General features: G+C 41.7%; 1 protein-coding gene across 1 annotated transcript; it reads right to left on the bottom strand.

The window, feature by feature from the left end:
- Positions 1–4,662: 4,662 nt before the first annotated feature.
- On the bottom strand, positions 4,663–9,333 carry LOC147623346 (uncharacterized). The gene is made up of 3 exons (XM_086821760.1): positions 8,547–9,333; positions 4,815–4,911; positions 4,663–4,726 (listed from the first exon to the last, which is right to left on the bottom strand). Exons 1-3 carry the CDS (start codon positions 9,331–9,333, stop codon positions 4,663–4,665), a joined length of 948 nt encoding a protein of 315 aa, XP_086677886.1.
- Positions 9,334–21,906: the final 12,573 nt, after the last annotated feature.

Below are 21,906 nucleotides of genomic sequence, written 5' to 3'. Positions count from 1 at the left end.
GATTTCATTCCAGACAAAGTAAGATTCACCTTTTCAAGCCTGGATAGGATTTTGTCACAATCCTTTATATGATTTGCCACAAATTTGCGGCACCCCCTCAAATCCAAACCCCCATCTTTATCTTTTTCATCACAGCCTATTATGGGTACATCATCTAGAAAAGGCACAGTTATTTGTGGAATGAAGTCTTGCAAGACTTTATTCATACCATTCATCATATGTGCCATTGAGTTGGTGGCTCCCTATGGTAAGGTGCACATCCTTACCAAACCCAAAGGAGTTTTCATCGTGGTCAAGTCCCTGCTTCGTATATCTAGCTGGAACTGATCATATCCCGAATACAGATCACCCATAGAGTATATAGCTTTCCCTGCAAATGCTTCTGCAAACTCATCCACAATCGGACCTGTTCCCACGTTCTTGATTGTGACCTTGTTTACAGGTTGCATGTCTTGAATGAAGTGCAATGCTCCATTTTTCTTTGGCACGGTGAACCATCTATTGGAGTATGGAGCGCATGATGGCTCCAAAATTCCCATCCTGATCTTTTCTTTTAATAATTCCATCAGCTTTGGCAAGAGAGCTTTTGGTACTAGAATCGGCCGCCGCAGGTTCCAAGGCACATGTGGAATAGTGAAGATCACCATTGGCGCTATTACACTTGGATCAACACAGCCTATCTCATGCGGCTCAAAAGCAAAGGCCTTTCCATGTTTCACAAGCATCTCCTCAAAGCATTCCTTTTCAACTTGTAACAGGAAATCCTTGTCACCAATCTTCAGCTCTTTTAGGGTTCCCTGTGTAAACTTATGCCCAATTTTCTTCGGATCTCTGAGATTCGGTTGCATAGAGGCTTCATCTATCTTCTCCTTGCTTTCTAGTGGCAAGGGCAAGGCAACTTGTTTCACTTTCTTTGCAACCGTTTTATAGTTTGTTTCAACGCGAGCATCCATCTCACAATACATGTTTTTACATTCTATCCCCTCAAATTCCCAGATTATAACATACATTCCCACAAATGACACTTTTACCATCTCATTTCCACCCTGTAAGCATGCGCTTTCCATGGCGGCAGAAAGCTCATCCATAGTATCCACAAATGACACCTCGTCAAGCACACCTGAAATAAACTCATTTTTCTCCAAAAGACCACACTGCTCAAGATTTTTTTGTACATTTTGTACATATCGATGCATACCACGCTTCAAATCCTTGCTTTTTACAAAGACTATTGACCCATAGCTAGAGAATCTCTGAAAGTTTGCTGAAAAGTTATTTACATTGATTGAGTCCTGTGAGAACTCATTGCCCCTTGTACCGTTGCAATCCCGCTTTACAATGGCACCTGGCCAAAATCCCTCATCTCCCTGTAGTTCATGAATTCTCTGTTTATCTTTGGGAGTGACTATTCTCGAAGAGACTCGCGGTTCCTTTCATGGTTGATGCAAACTGTCAAGGAACTGAACAGCTTTTTTGCCATCTTTGCTCCTTATTCTTGCATATGCTGAGCCATCATCTAAGACTTTTGTCTCCATCCTCACAGCTGTAATACAGGGTTGTCCAAGGATGAGGGGATACGATGACATCTCTTGGACGAACAAGTTCTGATCATCTTTCACATCCCCTATAGTTATCCTTACATTTGGATAGGCTGCATAGAGCTCTCTAGATGAGTTATTAGCCGCCTTAATCATCCACCCATGATCTACATCCATTGGCCACTTACATTTGTTGTAGAGGTTTTTAGCCATAAGATTTATTTCAGACCCATGATCGATTAAAGCAACATACGGCTCTTCCAAGTTTCCTATCTTGACAAGGGTTTTAGTGGTGGCCCTTGCCCAATGGTTCCTGGAGTAATGACTTTTTGCAAGAACTTCTTTTTCATCATCCTCACCCACAAAGCGCACTTGTCGTGCCCCTTCAGCAGAGTGATTACATTCCACCACATTCTCTCTCTCTTCCTTTTGCTGTACCTATACTCCATGAGTCTTGGAAGTGCTTGTCTCCCCTTGTGATGGAATAGATTTAATTATGGACTGCCTTTTCCTTCGTATAATATCAATTATCTCATCATGGAATTCTTTCTTTGCAATCCCCAAGACTTCCCCTAATGTAAATTCCACCCTACTGTTTAGAATCCTTTCTTCTAGCACCTTTTTGAGATCCGTTGTTGCGGCTTCAATATCAGATTGGAGCTTGTAGAGCGGACTTTTCCCTTTACCCTTCTCCTTCTCATGCTTCATCTTTGCTGGCGCTTCTTCCACTACCACGAGTGACCCTTTTTGATGACCCTCCTTCCTCATTTTCCCTCTTACGCTTTTCCCTCTATCTGTGCCTCATTATTCTGGCATTTTGCAATGTAGGCATGAACAGATAAAGAATCCACAGGTTCTTCCCAGCCAGTCTCAAGACGTATACAGTCTCCTGCCTCATGCAAAGCCTGCTTAGACATCTTCTTTGACACAATTAGCTCCATTGTTGATGGCCAAAAATCTTCATTCTCATAGTCTTCATCCTTCTTAGATTCCTGTTTTGATAGTCCGGCCTTTAACCCATAGGTTGCTGCCTCAACCATAGAGATGGCATGGCTAGCAGCCATATCCTCAACCAGCTTTTTCATCCCTCCTTTCCCAAAGTTTGTGCTTGACGGAAGACCAGTCTCTGTAAGGTGGATTTTTCCATCTTTGAAAAATACAAGTTGGTTTCTGAGAGCTTCCTTATAACTGGCACAGTCTTTCTTCGTATGTTCTGGGTCATCACACCATATACATCTGAATGTAAACCCTTCTTTGCTTTGAGGCCTTTGCATAGAAGCCTGCCCTAATGGTAGCCCTTTTTCCTCAATCTTGGACATCTTCAGTTTTAGGTCTCGCATGCCCTTAATAAGCTCATCCATCGGCCCTTCTACCTTTGGGATTGCAGCAGGTTTTGGTAGATTCTCAGGGGTAACAGTTATAGGAGTTGCCGAGCTCATCACCATTTTATCCCTCCTTCGCTGCCGCTTTGCTAGCATGGTGACCGCATCCTCGACATCATTCCAATCATTCTTTAATCCCTGCTCCGTATCCTTATCCTCAAGGAGAATTTCCAGATTTTCTTGGAGATCTTTCCCAGCTGCTTGTAAGAAGAGCTCTGTTTTTTCCCTATCTAAGGTTGTGCGCTCTATCCTTGACAGCTGGGCATAGCACTTCTCAAACTCTCTTAGCAACTCTGTGGGGCAGAAATTCCAATTTTGGGTTTTGTAACCCACTCCAAGAAAGTTCGCTTGGTCACCCGCTCGGAATCCTCCATGAAATAATCATCCTTCAAATCAAGCTTGAACTCCTCCCAATTTCTGCCACCATGTGCTGCCTGTAATCCTCTTATGCGCTCTCTTATTTCGGGAACACATACCAGCTCAAAGCTTCGAACCATATCCTCCTCAGTCACCCTATTTAGCTCCATTTCCTTTGTGTAATTGCGCAGGTACTTTGTGATGTCTTTACCATCAAATTGATCCACCTTCTTCACAATTGATTGCAGTGCTTTAGTCGTGGAAATTTGCCCCTCTCAGCCGCTTGCTGCTGTTGCATATGCATAGTAAACATCTGAAACATTTGCATAACCCCGGGGTCAAAATGAATCCCCTGTCCCTCATGATTCTCAGCCATAGCTTGCACTGTGTATTTCACCACTAACTCTTACCCCAGCAGTTTCACGTCGGGTTAACCAAAACTGTCGTGACGTGTGCGGTATCGCTGGGCAAGTGCGAGACTTCTGGCTGTGAGAGTAGCTTCAAATCCCAGCAAGGAAACAAAACATATAACTCTTCAAGGGGGTTATGACATCTCAATTTTGGTCGACATGTACATGTGCCAATTCCCTTCAAAGCAACCCCAAATTCAGCTTGATGAATGCATATACGTTACGAGTCAAGAGCATGACCTGCTTCAAGCATAGATCTCCTGACCCTTTATCCAAGTTCCTCATACATAACACATGTAGGCATACCACAATCTTCAAAAGATTCGCATATACATGTAACCATTCACATAACATACTTCACATTTTGCCAGCTTCATCATATGAAGATGAGATTTTGATCTCTTGAAAACCTGCTTATTGAATCCAACAACTTCACAAAAGCAAAAATAACATATGGCATATATATATCATCATGTGATTTCCAAAAGCTTCATGTTCAAAACCCAAAATCAACCCTGCTTTGAGACTCTCAGCTTTCAAAGCTCAAAAGAAACCATCAAAATTTTTCCAAAGCCGTGAGTGCCCAAGCTTTACTAAGAATATAAACCAAACCTATAACCATTAAAAGTTTTACGATTTTTGAAAATCGTATATAAAAAGCTTATCTCATTAAAAAAACGATTTCTCATTTTCGCCTCATTGCAATTAGCGTTGAACTCCACTCATTGAGAAAATCAAGCAGCACTTCATGTTACTTTCTTGAGATTTTCGATGTTGATGTCCTTTGAAAGAACTTCAAAACCTCTTTATTTCAAGCACCAGGAAGGCACGAACAGAAGTTAACCTCCCAAAATAAGAGTTTCTGCAGATTTCTCAGACTGGTTCCCTCCCATTCCTTTTATGCACACTTCCCCCCCAGTAAAACCACTAGGCGGCCATTTCCCTTCTTCGCCAGCTTCTGTCTCTACAGCTGTGCTACCCGCACTTCACTCCAGGCTGCAACCTTTTCACAAGTCCCCTTCGGCCACTCCAGCGCAACCTGCAGAATCACCCGAGAGCTTCCACTCTCTACCTGTCACCACTTCTTGTACCCAAGGCGGCCTTTAATCCCTCCTTCAGCTCTTCACCTGCACCTATGGTTGCGCTCCACGTCCTCGTTGTTGCCTTCCTGCAGCTCCAGTGCTTCACACAGACGGAGCTCCTTCGCCTCTGGTCGCCTTCCCCCTTTGCACGATCACCCGGGCTCCTTCACCGCGGCTACCAAACCTTCTTCGCCTGCAGCTACACTCCAAGCGGTCTTCGAGCACCGACCGGCTACTCTCCTCTTCAGACCCGTCTGCTGCAGCCTTCAGCAAGGTGTCTCTCTCTCTCGTCAGATGCGTGTCCCCGCTATATCACCAGCCTGGCTCTATGACACCAAGGCCGCCCCAGCAGCTTGTCTTAGATTACCCGGCCTGGTACACGGCGGCCACCTGTCCTCCTTTACACTGTCTACTGCAGCGCCTTCAAGGCGATTCACCACTTCTGGACCCCGGCTCCTCTCTAATTGGCTATCTCTCCTTTCTTCACGCCTTCGCCACCTTTCTAGATGGTGTGTTGGCAGCCACAATATCTTCCACGTGGTCCTTTATAGGGTGGCCACTTGTATTAATGTATTTTTTTTATTTTTAAAGCCTCAAAGCCTCAATAATGGCCACCATCCCTCTCTAGAAGTGATCAGTTGCTGGTCCTTCAGTCTTTCTTGTGCCTCCATCAAGATCAAAAACTGCAACTAATCCCTCTTTCTTGTCAGCCCCATAAGAAAGTGATGCTGCTTTTGGTTCATTGATAATTCGTGCTACCTCAAGGTTCACCCATAAGCATAAAAACTCCATGATTCACACCACACTTATGTACAGAGGCTTCGAGACCTGGCTCAGCCTCAGCTCGTCTTATTGAACCTCATTTACAATATGAACATATGTACATAGGCATCATAAAATGACTCAAGTCATGGCACTTAATCCCATGCATCTAGATTTATATTTAATGGCCTCACATGCATGGTTTCACACCATAGAAGTGCCATGGCACGACATCCGCCCCCTCTAAACCTGCACATAGATTTATATTTCATGGCCTCACATGCATGGTTTCACACCATAGAAGTGCCATGGCATGACATCCGCCCCCTGTAAACCTGCACATCCTCTGGTATGTGCCAAATCATCATCAAGATCCACATATATCTGGATGTCGTCTTCATCTTCTACATTACCAAGAAGATCATCCTCTTCCTCTTCAACCATATCCATGCTATCACTATCAAGCCTCTCATCTTGAGTCCTCTGCAAATCAAAAGGATCACTGTCATCCCTTCTTTTAAACATCTTGATCCTTTTGCCTGCTCTACAGGATTCTTTATCTCTATTCCGTCAAGCTCACACAGGGTATACGTGGCATTTCCATGCACATACTTGACAATGTAAGGGCCAAACCATCTTTTTGCAAACTTCCTTTGCACGGTGAACTGGTTGTCAAGACTACTATCATACATTAGGACCCAATCACCTTCTTCAATGGGTTTTGGCCGGAGTCTGTGTCTTCTATCAAATCTTTCTTTATTTTTCAACCTTGCATCTTTCAAACGAGCTTTAGCAAGCTCTACATCTTCAGGCCTCCTCTCCAGCTGCCTCATTCGCAATGCAAGGAGGTCTTCCCTGTTCAATTCTTCCACCCAGGGTAATACATTCCAAGTTGGAACTACTTCTTCAACTGGCATTACCGGCTTCTAACCATACATTAATTCTGCAGGCATGTAACCTGTCTCACTGAGCTATGAGTTGTACGGTCAGCCCATAAAGCATATGGTAGCAGCCTTGGCCACTCTCGCATTCTTCCTCTGCATGCCTTAGCCAAAGCTTTAATGATTGGAGGATGTCCTCGCTCGCTTTTACCATTGCCCTCAGGGTTGTAAGCACATGTTAGGGCCAATTTGATACCAATTCTAGAAAAGAATTCCCTTGCTTCTTCAGCATCTAGCTCACCCCTGTCAGCTGTTATTTTCCCAACACAACCATATCGGCAAATCACATCTTCCAAGAGAAATTTGCATACTGTTTCCGTGCTCTTTGTTCTAAGAGCACGCCCTTCCACCTGATTTGTCAGGTCTTCTCTTGCAAGTACTACGTACCGCATCTGCCAAATTCCCAAGGGCATTGTAACTAGATCCACTACCCATTGTTGTAGTGCATGGCAGGTGGGTGGGTTGGTTGCAGGCCATCACGATGTCGCACATTCGAGTACATTTGACATACCATGCATGCTTCCACATATTGGGACATCCTTGTACATTCCTTTCCACCAATATCTTTCCTTTATTTTGGTAAAGGTGGCCCACACACTTCGATGTCCAGCCCAGAGACTCTCATGGAATTCTTTCATGAGCTTCCCTTGAGTCTCTTTATCACATATAACTCTCTGTGGCATAGCATTCCTCTGCTTAGGATGCTTCCACAGGTATCCATTCTTTAGAAAATACCCATATGCCTTTCTGCGGATCCTCTTGAATTCTAAGTCAGACCAATTTTCTTGCCTTGTCAAGGTACTCAAGTATTGGCCAATAAGCAACCAATCTCCTTCATACATTTCCTCAGAGTAAAAGACTCAAGTGCATTTGATAAGCAAGCATGGTCCCCTTTTGCATGTGCAGTAGTATAGAACTTTGTGCCTACATCATCAATGTCACTAATCATCCCTTCTTCATCTTCATACCTGGCTCTTGATAGCATATCTGCAACAACTGGGTTATCTTTCCCTACAATATGCTCAAACTCAGGATTTAGTGACTTGATATAGGCAATCCACCTGAGCATAACGATATCTGGAGTGGTGCAGCTTGCAATCATCCCAAGGAGTGGCAAGCAGTCAGTTTCCACAAGCACGGATGCCCCAATGAGATATTCTTTTTCACATTTTAAGGCAGTGACTACTCCCCATAACTCCCTCTTGATCTGCGGATAATTTCGCTGCGAATGCTTAGTACCTTTGCTCCAAACCTGATTACATACCTATGATTATCCTCATCATCTTGCCCTACTGCCCATCCTATCCCAGTAGGACTAGTATCAACTGTTACAATCACAGGCCTGCCACACTCATAATCTACCTTCCTTAGAGTAGGTGATGTTTGGAGCAGACATTTCAGCTTTCGCATAGCTTTAATATGTGCAGCGCTCCATAAAAATCTCTGATTTTTCCTCAAAAGTTGGTAGAGAGGATCTGCTACATGTGCATAATGTGGGATCCATATAACATAAAAGACACATGCACCAAGAAATCTCCTCACCTCTGTAACATTAATGCATATCTCTTTCATTCTTTGTATTGCATCTATCTTGGCTGGACAAGGTCGGCGTCCATTAGTATTACAAAGATGCCCCACGATTAGTACTTCACCAACCCCAAACACTGATTTCATTCCAGACAAAGTAAGATTCACCTTTTCAAGCCTGGATAGGATTTTGTCACAATCCTTTATATGATTTGCCACAAATTTGCGGCACCCCCTCAAATCCAAACCCCCATCTTTATCTTTTTCATCACAGCCTATTATGGGCACATCATCTAGAAAAGGCACAGGTATTTGTGGAATGAAGTCTTGTAAGACTTTATTCATACCATTCATCATATGTGCCATTGAGTTGGTGGCTCCCTATGGTAAGGTGCACATCCTTACCAAACCCAAAGGAGTTTTCATCGTGGTCAAGTCCCTGCTTCGTATATCTAGCTGGAACTGATCATATCCCGAATACAGATCACCCATAGAGTATATAGCTTTCCTTGCAAATGCTTCTGCAAACTCATCCACAATATCGGACCTGTTCCCACGTTCCTGATTGTGACCTTGTTTACAGGTTGCATGTCTTGAATGAAGCGCAATGCTCCATTTTTCTTTGGCATGGTGAACCATCTATTGGAGTATGGAGCGCATGATGGCTCCAAAATTCCCATCCTGGTCTTTTCTTTTAATAATTCCATCAGCTTTGGCAAGAGAGCTTTTGGTACTAGAATCGGCCGCAAGTTCCAGGGCACATGTGGAATAGTGAAGATCACCATTGGTGCTATTACACTTGGATCAACACAGCCTATCTCATGCGGCTCAAAAGCAAAGGCCTTTCCATGTTTCACAAGCATCTCCTCAAAGCATTCCTTTTCAACTGGTAACAGGAAATCCTTGTCACCAATCTTCAGCTCTTTTAGGGTTCCCTGTTTAAACTTATGCCCAATTTTCTTCGGATCTCTGAGATTCGGTTGCATAGAGGCTTCATCTATCTTCTCCTTGCTTTCTGGTGGCAAGGGCAAGGCAACTGGTTTCACTTTCTTTGCAACCGTTTTATACTTTGTATCAACACGAGCATCCATCTCACAATACATGTTTTTACATTCTATCCCCTCAAATTCCCAGATTATATTATACATTCCCACAGATGACACTTTTACCATCTCATTTCCACCTTGTAAGCATGCGCTTTCCATGGCGGCAGAAAGCTCATCCATAGTATCCACAAATGACACCTCGTCAAGCACACCTGAAATAAACTCATTTTTCTCCAAAAGACCACACTGCTCAAGATTTTTTTGTACATTTTGTACATATCGACGCATACCACGCTTCAAATCCTTGCTTTTTACAAAGACTATTGACCCATAGCTAGAGAATCTCTGAAAGTTTGCTGAAAAGTTATTTACATTGATTGAGTCCTGTGAGAACTCATTGCCCCTTGTACCATTGCAATCCCGCTTTACAATGGCACCTGGCCAAAATCCCTCATCTCCCTGTAGTTCATGAATTCTCTGTTTATCTTTGGGAGTGACTGTTCTTGAAGAGACTCGCGGTTCCTTTCATGCTTGATGCAAACTGTCAAGAACTGAACAGCTTTTTTGCCATCTTTGCTCCTTACTCTCGCATATGCTGAGCCATCATCTAAGACTTTTGTCTCCATCCTCACAGCTGTAATACAGGGTTGTCCAAGGATGAGGGGATACGATGACATCTCTTGGACGAAGAAGTTCTGATCATCTTTCACATCCCCTATAGTTATCCTTACATTTGGACAGGCTGCATAGAGCTCTCCAAATGAGTTATTAGCCGCCTTAATCATCCACCCATGATCTACATCCATTGGCCACTTACATTTGTTGTAGAGGTTTTTAGCCATAAGATTTATTTCAGACCCATGATCGATTAAAGCAACATACGGCTCTTCCAAGTTTCCTATCTTGACAAGGGTTTCAGTGGTGGCCCTTGCCCAATGGTTCCTGGAGTAATGACTTTTTGCAAGAACTTCTTTTTCATCATCCTCACCCACAAAGTGCACTTGTCGTGCCCCTTCAGTAGAGTGATTACATTCCACCACATTCTCTCTCTCTCTTCCTTTTGTTGTACCTGTACTCCATGAGTCTTGGAAGTGCTTGTCTCCCCTTGTGATGGAATAGATTCAATTATGGACTGCCTTTTCCTTCGTATAATATCAATTATCTCATCATGGAATTCTTTCTTTGCAATCCCCAAGACTTCCCCTAATGTAAATTCCACCCTACTGTTTAGAATCCTTTCTTCTAGCACCTTTTTGAGATCCGTTGCGGCTTCAATATCAGATTGGAGCTTGTAGAGCGGACTTTTCCCTTTACCCTTCTCCTTCTCATGCTTCATCTTTGCTGGCGCTTCTTCCATTGATACTTCCTGTGGAGGCTGGTTATGTGGCGGAGGCTGATGGCCCAGGGTCCTTCTTTCCACTACCACGAGTGACCCTTTTTGATGACCCTCCTTCCTCATTTTCCCTCTTACGCTTTTCCTCTATCTGTGCCTCATTATTCTGGCATTTTGCAATGTAGGCATGAACAGATAAAGAATCCACAGGTTCTTCCCAGCCAGTCTCAAGACGTATACAGTCTCCTGCCTCATGCAAAGCCTGCTTAGACACCTTCTTTGACACAATTAGCTCCATTGTTGATGGCCAAAAATCTTCATTCTCATAGTCTTCATCCTTCTTAGATTCTTGTTTTGATAGTCTGGCCTTTAACCCATAGGTTGCTGCCTCAACCATAGAGATGGCATGGCTAGCAGCCATATCCTCAACCAGCTTTTTCATCCCTCCTTTCCCAAAGTTTGTGCTTGACGGAAGACCAGTCTCTGTAAGGTGGATTTTTCCATCTTTGAAAAATACAAGTTGGTTTCTGAGAGCTTCCTTATAACTGGCACAGTCTTTCTTCGCATGTTCTGGGTCATCACACCATATACATCTGAATGTAAACCCTTCTTTGCTTTGAGGCCTTTGCATAGAAGCCTGCCCTAATGGTAGCCCTTTTTCCTCAATCTTGGACATCTTCAGTTTTAGGTCTCGCATGCCCTTAATAAGCTCATCCATCGGCCCTTCTACCTTTGGGATTGCAGCAGCAGGTTTTGGTAGATTCTCAAGGGTAACAGTTATAGGAGTTGACGAGCTCATCACTATTTTATTCCTCCTTCGCTGCCGCTTTGCTAGCATGGTGACCGCATCCTCGACATCATTCCAATCATTCTTTAACCCCTGCTCCGTATCCTTATTCTCAAGGAGAATTTTCAGTTTTTCTTGGAGATCTTTCCCAGCTGCTTATAAGAAGAGCTCTGTTTTTTCCATGTCTAAGGTTGTGCGCTCTATCCTTGACAGCTGGGCATAGCGCTTCTCAAACTCTCTTAGCAACTCTGTGGTGGCAGAAATTCCAATTTTGGGTTTTGTAACCCACTCCAAGAAAGTTCGCTTGGTCACCCGCTCGGAATCCTCCATGAAATAATCATCCTTCAAAGCAAGCTTGAACTCCTCCCAATTTCTGCCACCATGTGCTGCCTGTAATCCTCTTATGCGCTCTCTTATTTCGGGAACACATACCAACTCAAAGCTTCGAACCATATCCTCCTCAGTCACCCTGTTTAGCTCCATTTCCTTTGTGTAATTGCGCAGGTACTTTGTGATGTCTTTACCATCAAATTGATCCACCTTTTTCACGATTGACTGCAGTGCTTTAGTCGTGGAAATTTGCCCCCTCTCAGCCGCTTGCTGCTGTTGCATATACATAGTAAACATCTGAAACATTTGCATAACCCCGGGGTCAAAATGAATCCCCTGTCCCTCAGGATTCTCAGCCATAGCTTGCACTGTGTATTTCACCACTAACTCTCACCCCAGCAGTTTCACGTCGGGTTCACCAAAACTGTCGTGACGTGTGCGGTATCGCTGGGCAAGTGCGAGACTTCTGGCTGTGAGAGTAGCTTCAAATCCCAGCAAGGAAACAAAACATATAACTCTTCAAGGGGGTTATGACATCTCAATTTTGGTCGACATGTACATGTGCCAATTCACTTCAAAGCAACCCCAAATTCAGCTTGATGAATGCATATACGTTACGAGTCAAGAGCATGACCCGCTTCAAGCATAGATCTCCTGACCCTTTATCCAAGTTCCTCATACATAACACATGTAGGCATAGCACAATCTTCAAAAGATTCACATATACATGTAACCATTCACATAACATACTTCACATTTTGCCAGCTTCATCATATGAAGATGAGATTTTGATCTCTTGAAAACCTGCTTATTAAATCCAACTACTTCACAAAAGCAAAAATAACATATGGCATATATATATCATCATGTGATTTCCAAAAGCTTCATGTTCAAAACCCAAAATCAACCCTGCTTTGAGACTCTCAGCTTTCAAAGCTCAAAAGAAACCATCAAAATTTTTCCAAAGCCGTGAGTGCCCAAGCTTTACCAAGAATATAAACCAAACCTATAACCATTAAAAGTTTTACGATTTTTGAAAATCGTATATAAAAAGCTTATCTCATTAAAAAAAACGATTTCTCATTTTCGCCTCATTGCAATTAGCGCTGAACTCCACTCGTTGAGAAAATCAAGCAGCACTTCATTCTTGAGATTTTCGATGTTGATGTCCTTTGAAAGAACTTCAAAACCTCTTTATTTCAAGCACCAGGAAGGCACGAACAGAAGTTTCTACAGATTTCTCAGACTGGTTCCCTCCCATTCCTTTTCTGCACACTTCCCCCTAGTAAAACCACTAGGCGGCCATTTCCCTTCTTCGCCAGCTTCTGTCTCTGCCAGCTGTGCTACCCGCACTTCACTCCAGGCTGCAACCTTTTCACAAGTCCCCTTCGGCCACTCTAGCGCAACCTGCAGAATCACCCGAGAGCTTCCACTCTCTGCCTGTCACCACTTCTTGTACCCAAGGCGGCCTTTAATCCCTCCTTTAGCTCTTCACCTGCACCTATGGTTGCGCTCCACGTCCTCGTTGTTGCCTTCCTGTAGCTCCAGTGCTTCACACAGATGGAGCTCCTTCGCCTCTGGTCGCCTTCCCCCTTTGCACGATCACCCGGGCTCCTTCACGGCGGCTACCGAACCTTCTTCGCCTGCAGCTACACTCCAAGCGGTCTTCGAGCACCGACCGGCTACTCTCCTCTTCAGAACCGTCTGCTGCAGCCTTCAGCAAGGTGTCTGTCTCTCTCGTCAGCTGCGTGTCCCCGCTATATCACCAACCTGGCTCTGCGACACCAAGGCCGCCCCAGCAGCTTGTCTTAGATTACCCGGCCTGGTACATGGCGGCTACCTGTCCTCCTTTACGCTGTCTACTGCAGCGCCTTCAAGGCGATTCACCACTTCTGGACCCGGCTCCTCTCTCGAATTGGCCATCTCTCCTTTCTTCACGCCTTCGCCACCTTTCTAGATGGCATGTTGGCAGTCACAATATCTTCCACGTGGTCCTTTATAGGGTGGCCACTTGTATTAATGTATTTTTTTTATTTTTAAAGCCTCAAAGCCTCAATAATGGCCACCATCCCTCTCTAGAAGTGATCAGTTGGCTGGTCCTTCAGTCTTTCTTGTGCCTCCATCAAGATCAAAAACTGCAACTAATCCCTCTTTCTTGTCAGCCCCATAAGAAAGTGATGCTGCTTTTGGTTCATTGATAATTCGTGCTACCTCAAGTTTCACCATAAGCATAAAAACTCCATGATTCACACCACACTTATGTATAGAGGCTTCGAGACCTGGCTCAGCCTCAGCTCGTCTTATTGAACCTCATTTACAATATGAACATATGTACATAGGCATCATAAAATGACTCAAGTCATGGCACTTAATTCCATGCATCTAGATTTATATTTAATGGCCTCACATGCATGGTTTCACACCATAGAAGTGACATGGCACGACAACGTAGACGTCATCTTTTTGACGAAAGGGGCTCTATGTCCGCAACACACCAAGATTTTATCGCGCCATGTGATTCTACTTAGATATATTATACCTTCCAGTTTAGGATTTTTGTATATGAGTTTTTTTAGTGGTCCTTATATAGGTGTTATGATGACCTTCATATTTGAAATGTTTTGGTTACCACATTTCAATATAGTCTATTATATTCATGAGATATCTTGGTGACCACTATATAACTTATGGGGTCGTTGTATATGAGTTTTTTTTGTGGTCTTTATATAAGTTATGATGATCTTCATATGTGAAACATGTTGATTATCACATTTTCGTATAGTCTATTATATTCATGAGAATTTTCGGTGACAATTATATAGCTTATGGGGACTTTTGTATATAAAGCATTTTGGGCACCACATTTTTGTATCGTTTTCAAATGTATTGCTTTTTGTGTATAATTTTCATTCATGATTCTAATTGTCGTTTTGGTTATTTATAAAATTTTCAAGTAGAGAGAGAGATTGTAGGAGATAATAAAATCTACGAGAGAGATTGGATTACATATTGAATTGGAGTGGATTTCTGCCTATGTCCAACCTATTGTCTTGGGATGGATCCAACAAATTAGTTGTTTTGCTACACTACAATGAAGACACTGCATAATTTGTTTACAACTTGGTGATGTAAGTCAAGTTATAATCATTGATGTTATGATACCTATCATTCGTGTCCCAAAGTGTAAGTTTTGGAAGGACATTGGCATTGGATGGTAAGGTTGTTATGAGATTGTTGAGAAGACGGTAGATAGATACGTGGCCCAATATGAAAAGGGAGAATATTCACATTCCAATTCGTGGATGATGAAGTGAAAGTTTTTTTTATCTATCTTAAGGAGAGTTTCACAAAGCTGTCACTTGACAAGAATTTGGAAGTTTGGGAAGAAGAGGAGAAGGTTTGAGGAAGTTTGGGTAGAATTTGAATTTGCAGTCTCAAAAGACGTGCGAAGCACGGGTTGCCCACTAGTTTTAATAAAAACAATAATATTCATACTTATTTTTTAGGTGATTCTTATGCGACATAGCTTCACATTAAAGATGGAGTTGGTCTTGGCGGGAGCGCCAAAGGCCATATTGCAACAAAAGGCAAAGATTCCAATGAAGATCCGAGCAAAGAGGAGACACGTCCATAAAGTGTTCAAAGAAAGAGTCCGGCTCTTGTTTTGAGAAGGGGTGTGTAACAATCTTACTACGTCGGCTCACGGCCTTGTGGTAGGTACATGGCAAGACATGTTTGTGTAGACGCGAGCCAATGACATTATTACCTAAGGCTAGACATGTAATGAGGACCTTAATTTTGCACGCCGCCTCAAGAAGAGCCATCTGACAGGGTTTTTCGACCCTTAAGTCAAAGGGGACATTTGTCACATCATCATCATCAACCAGAAAGGCAGGTTGGTGTTCACTTCCCCATCCTTGTTATCCACGTCTACTGTCGTTATTGCCTAGCCTGGCCCGTTAACTCGTATGTAAGGTTTAAAACCTTATATTAATAGGTCATGTGGACCTGTTGCTCATTGTGCTTTGCTCGCCTATAGCACCCAATCCTGTAGCACCTCACCCGCTTTGCAGCACCCTGTTGCCACCGTCACCTTCTACACTTAATGCGTAACCCAACTGATTTGCACTGCATCAATAGCATATATGTACTTGTAGAAGCCGCCACATCAAGATCAAAATAGGACTTTTCTTTAGTCAGGTGATAATCTTCTAATTAAAGGTGCCAGCATTCAACTTATTTGGGGCTTTCTGCAAAATCAACAACTAATTGTAGCCTCTCCAACACTCATAATTGGGGGGTTTTCGAAATCATGCGACAAAATCTAATTGAAGCTCTTGTAATCCATAATATCTGGGGATTTAAACCATTAGCTACAAATGGATAATCTTCTAGTTAAAGGTGCCACCATTCAACTTATTCGGGGCTTTCTGCAAAATCAACAACTAATTGGAGCCTCTCCAACACTCATAATAATCTGGGGGTTTTCTAAATCACGCGGCAAAATCTAGTTGAAGCTCTTGTAATCCATAATATCTGGGGATTTGAACCATTAGCTACAATTTGATTATAACCAACAAATTGGGATTTTTATCCAATTTGATCTTTTTTTAGTAAAATTGAAGACTCCAGTCCTGTAAATTTTAGAGTCATGGACTAAATACCCTAAGTTGTTGTTCCCATGGGCTACATTGACAATATTTTCTGGAGCATTCTTGCCAAGAACTTGATGGACAACATCATTCAAGAGAAACAATGTGCACAACAATTGTGCAGGGAGAATCTCTCAACTTGGGAGATTTATCTTTTTTAAATATTTATATGTGAGTATCATGGGCCCTCTGCCTCGACTATCCTCCAAAAAAGATTTGTAATAAATGTTTGTTATGTATGTCAAATTTTTATGTGATTTATGTGCCCTGGTTTATAGAAGGCTTCATTTCCCATGTTATACCCTATTTAAAGTGAGAGGGGGTTATTCTCAGGACTCATAAATAATGTTGCTCTGGGTGGAGCTCCCATAAATGTTGAGAAAACGTGGTGCTCATGCTAGATCAAGTATGTGGAGGAGAGGGACTCACAAAATACAAGAAAAATATCTTACTTATTAAGTTGTTTATGAATACAACTAGGCCTTGCTCCATACAAAATGCCTCCTAGCTTCACCTTTAAATAGGTGAGCTAGTGGACCTTAAGTCCCTTCACACACACACCCTTCTCTTTCCCTTCTACATAACCTTAGTCTTTTAATACCCTCCCTCAATACCAACTATGAAAGAATTGGAATAGGTGGTATTGGACATAGGTTGCCTTTATAACATTAGGCATACAAGGATGTCATGGTGGTGTGGTTTTTTAGGATTTACAACTATGTTCCTAGATCCTTAGAGGCTAATACAATGATGCCATCTAAGTCTTTATTTGATGTCGATGAAGATGTACACCTCAATGATGGTGCACCCCACTCTTTGTGCTTGCTTGACCTCTTGTAGTTGACATGCTTTAGACATACATGCCATTGCTTCCACATGCTTTCCACCTTGACCATTCTCACACAATGATCAAAACAAGGCTGCCACCCTTGCTTAAGTAGTTTGCACATAGATGTTTCTTCAACATGCATGATGCTTTCTTGAATACCATACCTCCTCCATGGGCAATGAGGGCCTTCCTTCTTAGAGTAATGGTTATGAGGTAGATTTATATGGGAAAGGGAAAGGGAGGGTCTTACCACTTGCCTTATGGATTGGTCAAGGGCAGTGTCTACTCCATAATTACAACAACTTTTGTGCATGTTGGTTACATGATACCTATTAGGGTTTAAAGATACAAGCTTAATAAAAGTTGAGATAAATGCTCAAACCAATAAGGTACATCATCCTTGGCTCAAGAAGGAGAGGGCATGGCTCATAATGTTGCCAATGCCTCTTACAAAGACAATGCCAAGAGATGTTTAAAATCATGACAAACAACAAGGTAGAGCACTTAGTGATGCTATGCTCAACCTTAAAACTCATCTTAGAAGATGAAAATGTTGAATATGCAGCGGAATAACATGCCTTGGGCTTGGGAAATGAGAGCATATGACTTATGACATGCCTATGCCTCTTACAAAAAACGAGAGCCTCAAGGGTGATACACAAAACCATTAAAGATGAGCACTTAATGTACATGTGCCCAACTTTAAACCACTCAAAAATCTGAGTTTGTTGATGAAAAACCAGAAATCTTCAACCTCTTTGGCTTATGGAATGAAGACAATGGTTCATGGTTGCACCATTTCTCCTTGGAAGCTTGCCAAGGTAAGCATAGAAGCGGGTTGACGATGAAGATTTATAGTGTGACACTTATGGTGTGTGCCCGGCCTCTAATGTTGATGAAGAAGCACCTCCTTAGTGTTAAGGACCTCCTCCTTTTATGGTTAAGACCACATTAATGTTAAGCAACACTTTGTTTGATGATTAGGATCACCATTAGTGTTTAAAAAACACGATTAGTGCTCAAGAGCATATTTTTAATATCTAATGATGCTTGTATTGGTGATTAGATTCACCATTAGTGTTTAATAACACTCTTAGTGTTTAAAAACACCTTAGAATAACTTCCCTTTATTGGATTAGAAGCTTCAATAGTGTTAATCAACACTATTAGTGCTCATAAACACATTTTGAAAAGATTTGAGATTTTAAAGATGATGTTGATGAAGCTTAATGAGAACGAGGCTCATGACTACCTCATGGTATAGCCCACAACATCAGAGAATCTGGAGCAAAAACACTTTCAAGAGACACTTGAAGAGGTATGAAGCTTAATAAGTGGAGATTAGTGAAAAAAAAAACTTATTGTGAAGCTTTTATGCAAGCTCCAATGGAACCTCATAGGGGAACCTGGATTTTTTTCGCTGTAGCAGTCGCATCCATTCGACGTGAAAATCAAGCTATAGCTCCTTGACTCAATGGGCTTCAAAAGCCCTAAGGCTATGCAGCCTATAGTGGCCTGTAGGCGGCGAAAAACTATACGGACTGTGGGCAGAGCAGAAAACAACGGCCGGCGCACTCAGGGCGGAATGCCGCAGCACCACCGCAGCAGTGAATCCGTCAATTGGCCGTACGATTATGAACGCCCAGGCCTCCTCTTCATTTCCCTTGAAGAAATCTCGGCGAGTTATGGCCTCCACGAGGTGCTAGAGCTCCTCCACCAGCAGAGGGTTGAGCTCCACACATGAAAGGATGAGGATTTTAACCTATTCTACACCACAAATGTGACCTACTCAACCAAAGCTCTAGATACCATGTTGAGAAAACGTGGTGCTCATGCTTGATCAAGTGTGTGGAGGAGAGGGACTCACAAAATACAAGAAAAATATCTTGCTTATTAAGTTGTTTATGAATACAACTAGGCCTTGCTCCATACAAAATGCCTCCTAGCTTCACCTTTAAATAGGTGAGCTAGTGGACCTTAAGTCCCTTCACACACACACCCTTCTCTTCCCCTTCTACATAACCTTAGTCTTTTAATAATAAATCATGCCTAGCATGTGAGTTCAAGAATGTGGGTGCCATAGTCTCCTAGACCGCGCTGAGTCTGCGTGCAACTATGCTTAAACATGGAGCCTCTGAGCCATGCTCATACGCAAGAATGTAGTGCTTAAGCCTCTGAGTTGGCATTGCAGAGCATGTCTTTGTTGGGATATGGTGTAGCACGTAAGCCATCATAGAGAATGCTGAAAGTCTTCTTAGGTCATTTCCACCTTCGCTCAGAAAGAGGGTTTGTTGGGTATTCAAAGTTTCAAGTGCATGTAACCTTCACGTGTGTACCTGTGTATATGCATCCACCTATTGACCATGTGTGAACTGCCCCCAAACAGAGCTAAGTATATGTGTGTGTAGACTTATTCATGTATATGTGCATGTGAAGACCCCTTATAACTGGATAGAATAAGTGTATGCCATGCGGCATGTGCTTATATGTGACATGGGTCATGTGCTTATATGTGATATGTGAGAGTCAAAAGATAAGGTTCTAAATCTACAAAAGCATGTACTTGATTTGAAGTAATACAATCACATCATTTGAGTCATGGAATATTATCTCTCTAGAGCTTGTGTTTCTCTTCTCTCTCTCTCTCTCTATCTATCTGCACACACACAAACACCATGGCAATCTTTGAACCTCCTTAGCTCACTATGCTAACCCTAGGCTTATGTAGCTCTCAAGAAAGCTCTCCAAGCCTTCTAGAGAAGGCCTCTTCTAAAATTGAGCTACAAACCAAAGGCCACTAATATTGAATATGTGTGTGTGTGTGTGTGTGTGTGTGTGTGTACATACATATATATTTGAAGCCTAGGGAAGGTCAAAGTACCATTGAGCCTAATTGAAGGTTGGGGTTGGCCTTCAAGTTTTAGCCTTGGTTGGTCTTTTCGTAGAGAAAAATGGGGAGTTGGCATGAGGTGAGCATTTGCTTGATTTTAAAGTATTATGCTTGCACGATTATGGATTTATTTTGTAGTAGATAAAGAAGATTGCTATCAAATTACACATTCCTAGTACGATGGCATGCCAATCTAGTGAATATTTCTCATGACTAGAGGAGGCAAGGCAGCGATAGGGTTTGACAAACCATTTATGCCATCCAATAGACTCCAACCTATTATATGAAGGTCTCCAAGAAAAATAAATTATCAATTGACATATTAATTATAATTTTTTTCTTCTAAAAAGAAGTATGGAATAATCTAGCAAATGTCAAAAGAAGAACAACCCAAAAAATGCCCATCTAAAACTAATGGTGACTCTGTGCTTGTGGAGGAGATTATGTATTACCTGCTCTGCTCATGACGTCCTCTAGGTCCTCTGTAAGATTCCTCCCCAGCCTCTCAAAATGTCCAGCATCTTCCCCTGTAATCAATCCCTCTTCAGAAATATAAAAGACTTGTTTCTAACTGTTTTAACCTAGAGAGAGAAAATATTCTAGAAAGAGAATATTCAGATTTTGAATATTTTTGGATAGAAAAATATCTCATCCTATTAAAATAAGTTCCCCTGAAACAGAAATTCAAAAAGAATTTTTCAATGTGCAATTGGAATTAATCGGAAATGTGTATAAAGGACCTTAGCCTAAGGGTCTAGATTTTCAGAAATTTTTGGATTATGGTCCAATTAAGGTTCCTATGGGCCAATAGCATCAATCCATGTGTAGAGAGGAGATAAATCCAATTTTGTAAAAGAAGATACCCAAAAATGAGTAAATGCTCACATAAGATGAAGAGTTGAAAATGTACAAGGTTTATTAGTAAAAAATTATGAGCAATATTAAAAGTATGACATTTGTAAGGAAGGGGAGTTCTTTAAAGGAGGTGCATATTTCACATAAGATGAAGAGTTGAAAATGTACAAGGTTTATTAGTAAAAAATTATGAGCAATATTAAAAGTATGACATATGTAAGGAAGGGGAGTTCTTTAAAGGAGGTGCATATTTCACATAAGATGAAGAGTTGAAAATGTACAAGGTTTATTAGTAAAAAATTATGAGCAATATTAAAAGTATGACATATGTAAGGAAGGGGAGTTCTTTAAAGGAGGTGCATATTTCACATAAGATGAAGAGTTGAAAATGTACAAGGTTTATTAGTAAAAAAACTATGAGCAATATTAAAAATATGAGATATTTTGGGTATAATGATTCCATTTTGACACATATGTAAGGAAAGGGAGTTCTTTAAAGGAGGTGCATATTTCACATGCTTGAATGAGTTTTAAACTCATAAAAATTGAGATATTTCATCTCTCCTCTCTCCTCATTTAAGTCTAGTTCCAAAAAGTTAGCTTAACTGACCTAAAAATGGTCAAATATTGACCAAACTGATTTAGAAAATTCTAGAATCAGTTTGTTTGGTTAGGAGCTCAATTTTTCCTATAAATAGAAGCCTCCCCCTTGTTGAAAAATATATAGTATTTATGCATCGTTACTCTACTCCACCTAAGCCAAGAACTGTGAATTCATTTAATAATTCACTAGTTTTTGGAGCTTCCCTCTTTCTTCAATCCCCATTAGTGGCTCCATCAACATACTTAACCAATTGATTGGTTGGGGGCCTCTACCGTGAACAAAGAATCAAACAAGTTGTAAGGTAATTAGTGAATATTGATCTTTCCATAATTTCTCAATGTTTCTCTCTTCTCAACCCCTCTCAAGCTTGAGAAGTTTAATTGGTATGGTTTTTTTTTAAATGCTATTGAAGTTTGAATAGTAGTGAAGAGTTACATAATGCTATTGAAGTTAATTTTCATTTATGTTTAAATTCTAATGATTTTTATGTAAATTCTCTCTCTCACTCAAGAAATGGTCATACTCATGACCCATTCTCAATCCAAATCAAGCTTTTCATAAAGCTTTTCCTAAACCAAGAT

The sequence above is a fragment of the Cibotium barometz genome, chromosome 27, assembly GCF_041138505.1.
Source record: "Cibotium barometz isolate CiBa-2024 chromosome 27, ASM4113850v1, whole genome shotgun sequence".
In the NCBI taxonomy this organism is placed as follows: domain Eukaryota; kingdom Viridiplantae; phylum Streptophyta; class Polypodiopsida; order Cyatheales; family Cibotiaceae; genus Cibotium; species Cibotium barometz.
The sequence above is the reverse complement of the archived record's forward strand: the minus strand, read 5'-3'. Positions and strand labels throughout refer to the sequence as shown.

Excerpts from the sequence above, each read along its gene's own strand:
- LOC147623346 (XM_086821760.1), bottom strand. The coding sequence starts at position 9,333 with ATGCGTCGATATGTACAAAATGTACAAAAAAATCTTGAGCAGTGTGGT. Across the intron at positions 4,912-8,546 it reads AATCAGGAACGTGGGAACAG|GGGGAAGGCGACCAGAGGCG; the intron begins GTCCGATATTGT and ends GATCGTGCAAAG. Across the intron at positions 4,727-4,814 it reads GAGCGCAACCATAGGTGCAG|GTTGCGCTGGAGTGGCCGAA; the intron begins GTGAAGAGCTGA and ends GTGATTCTGCAG.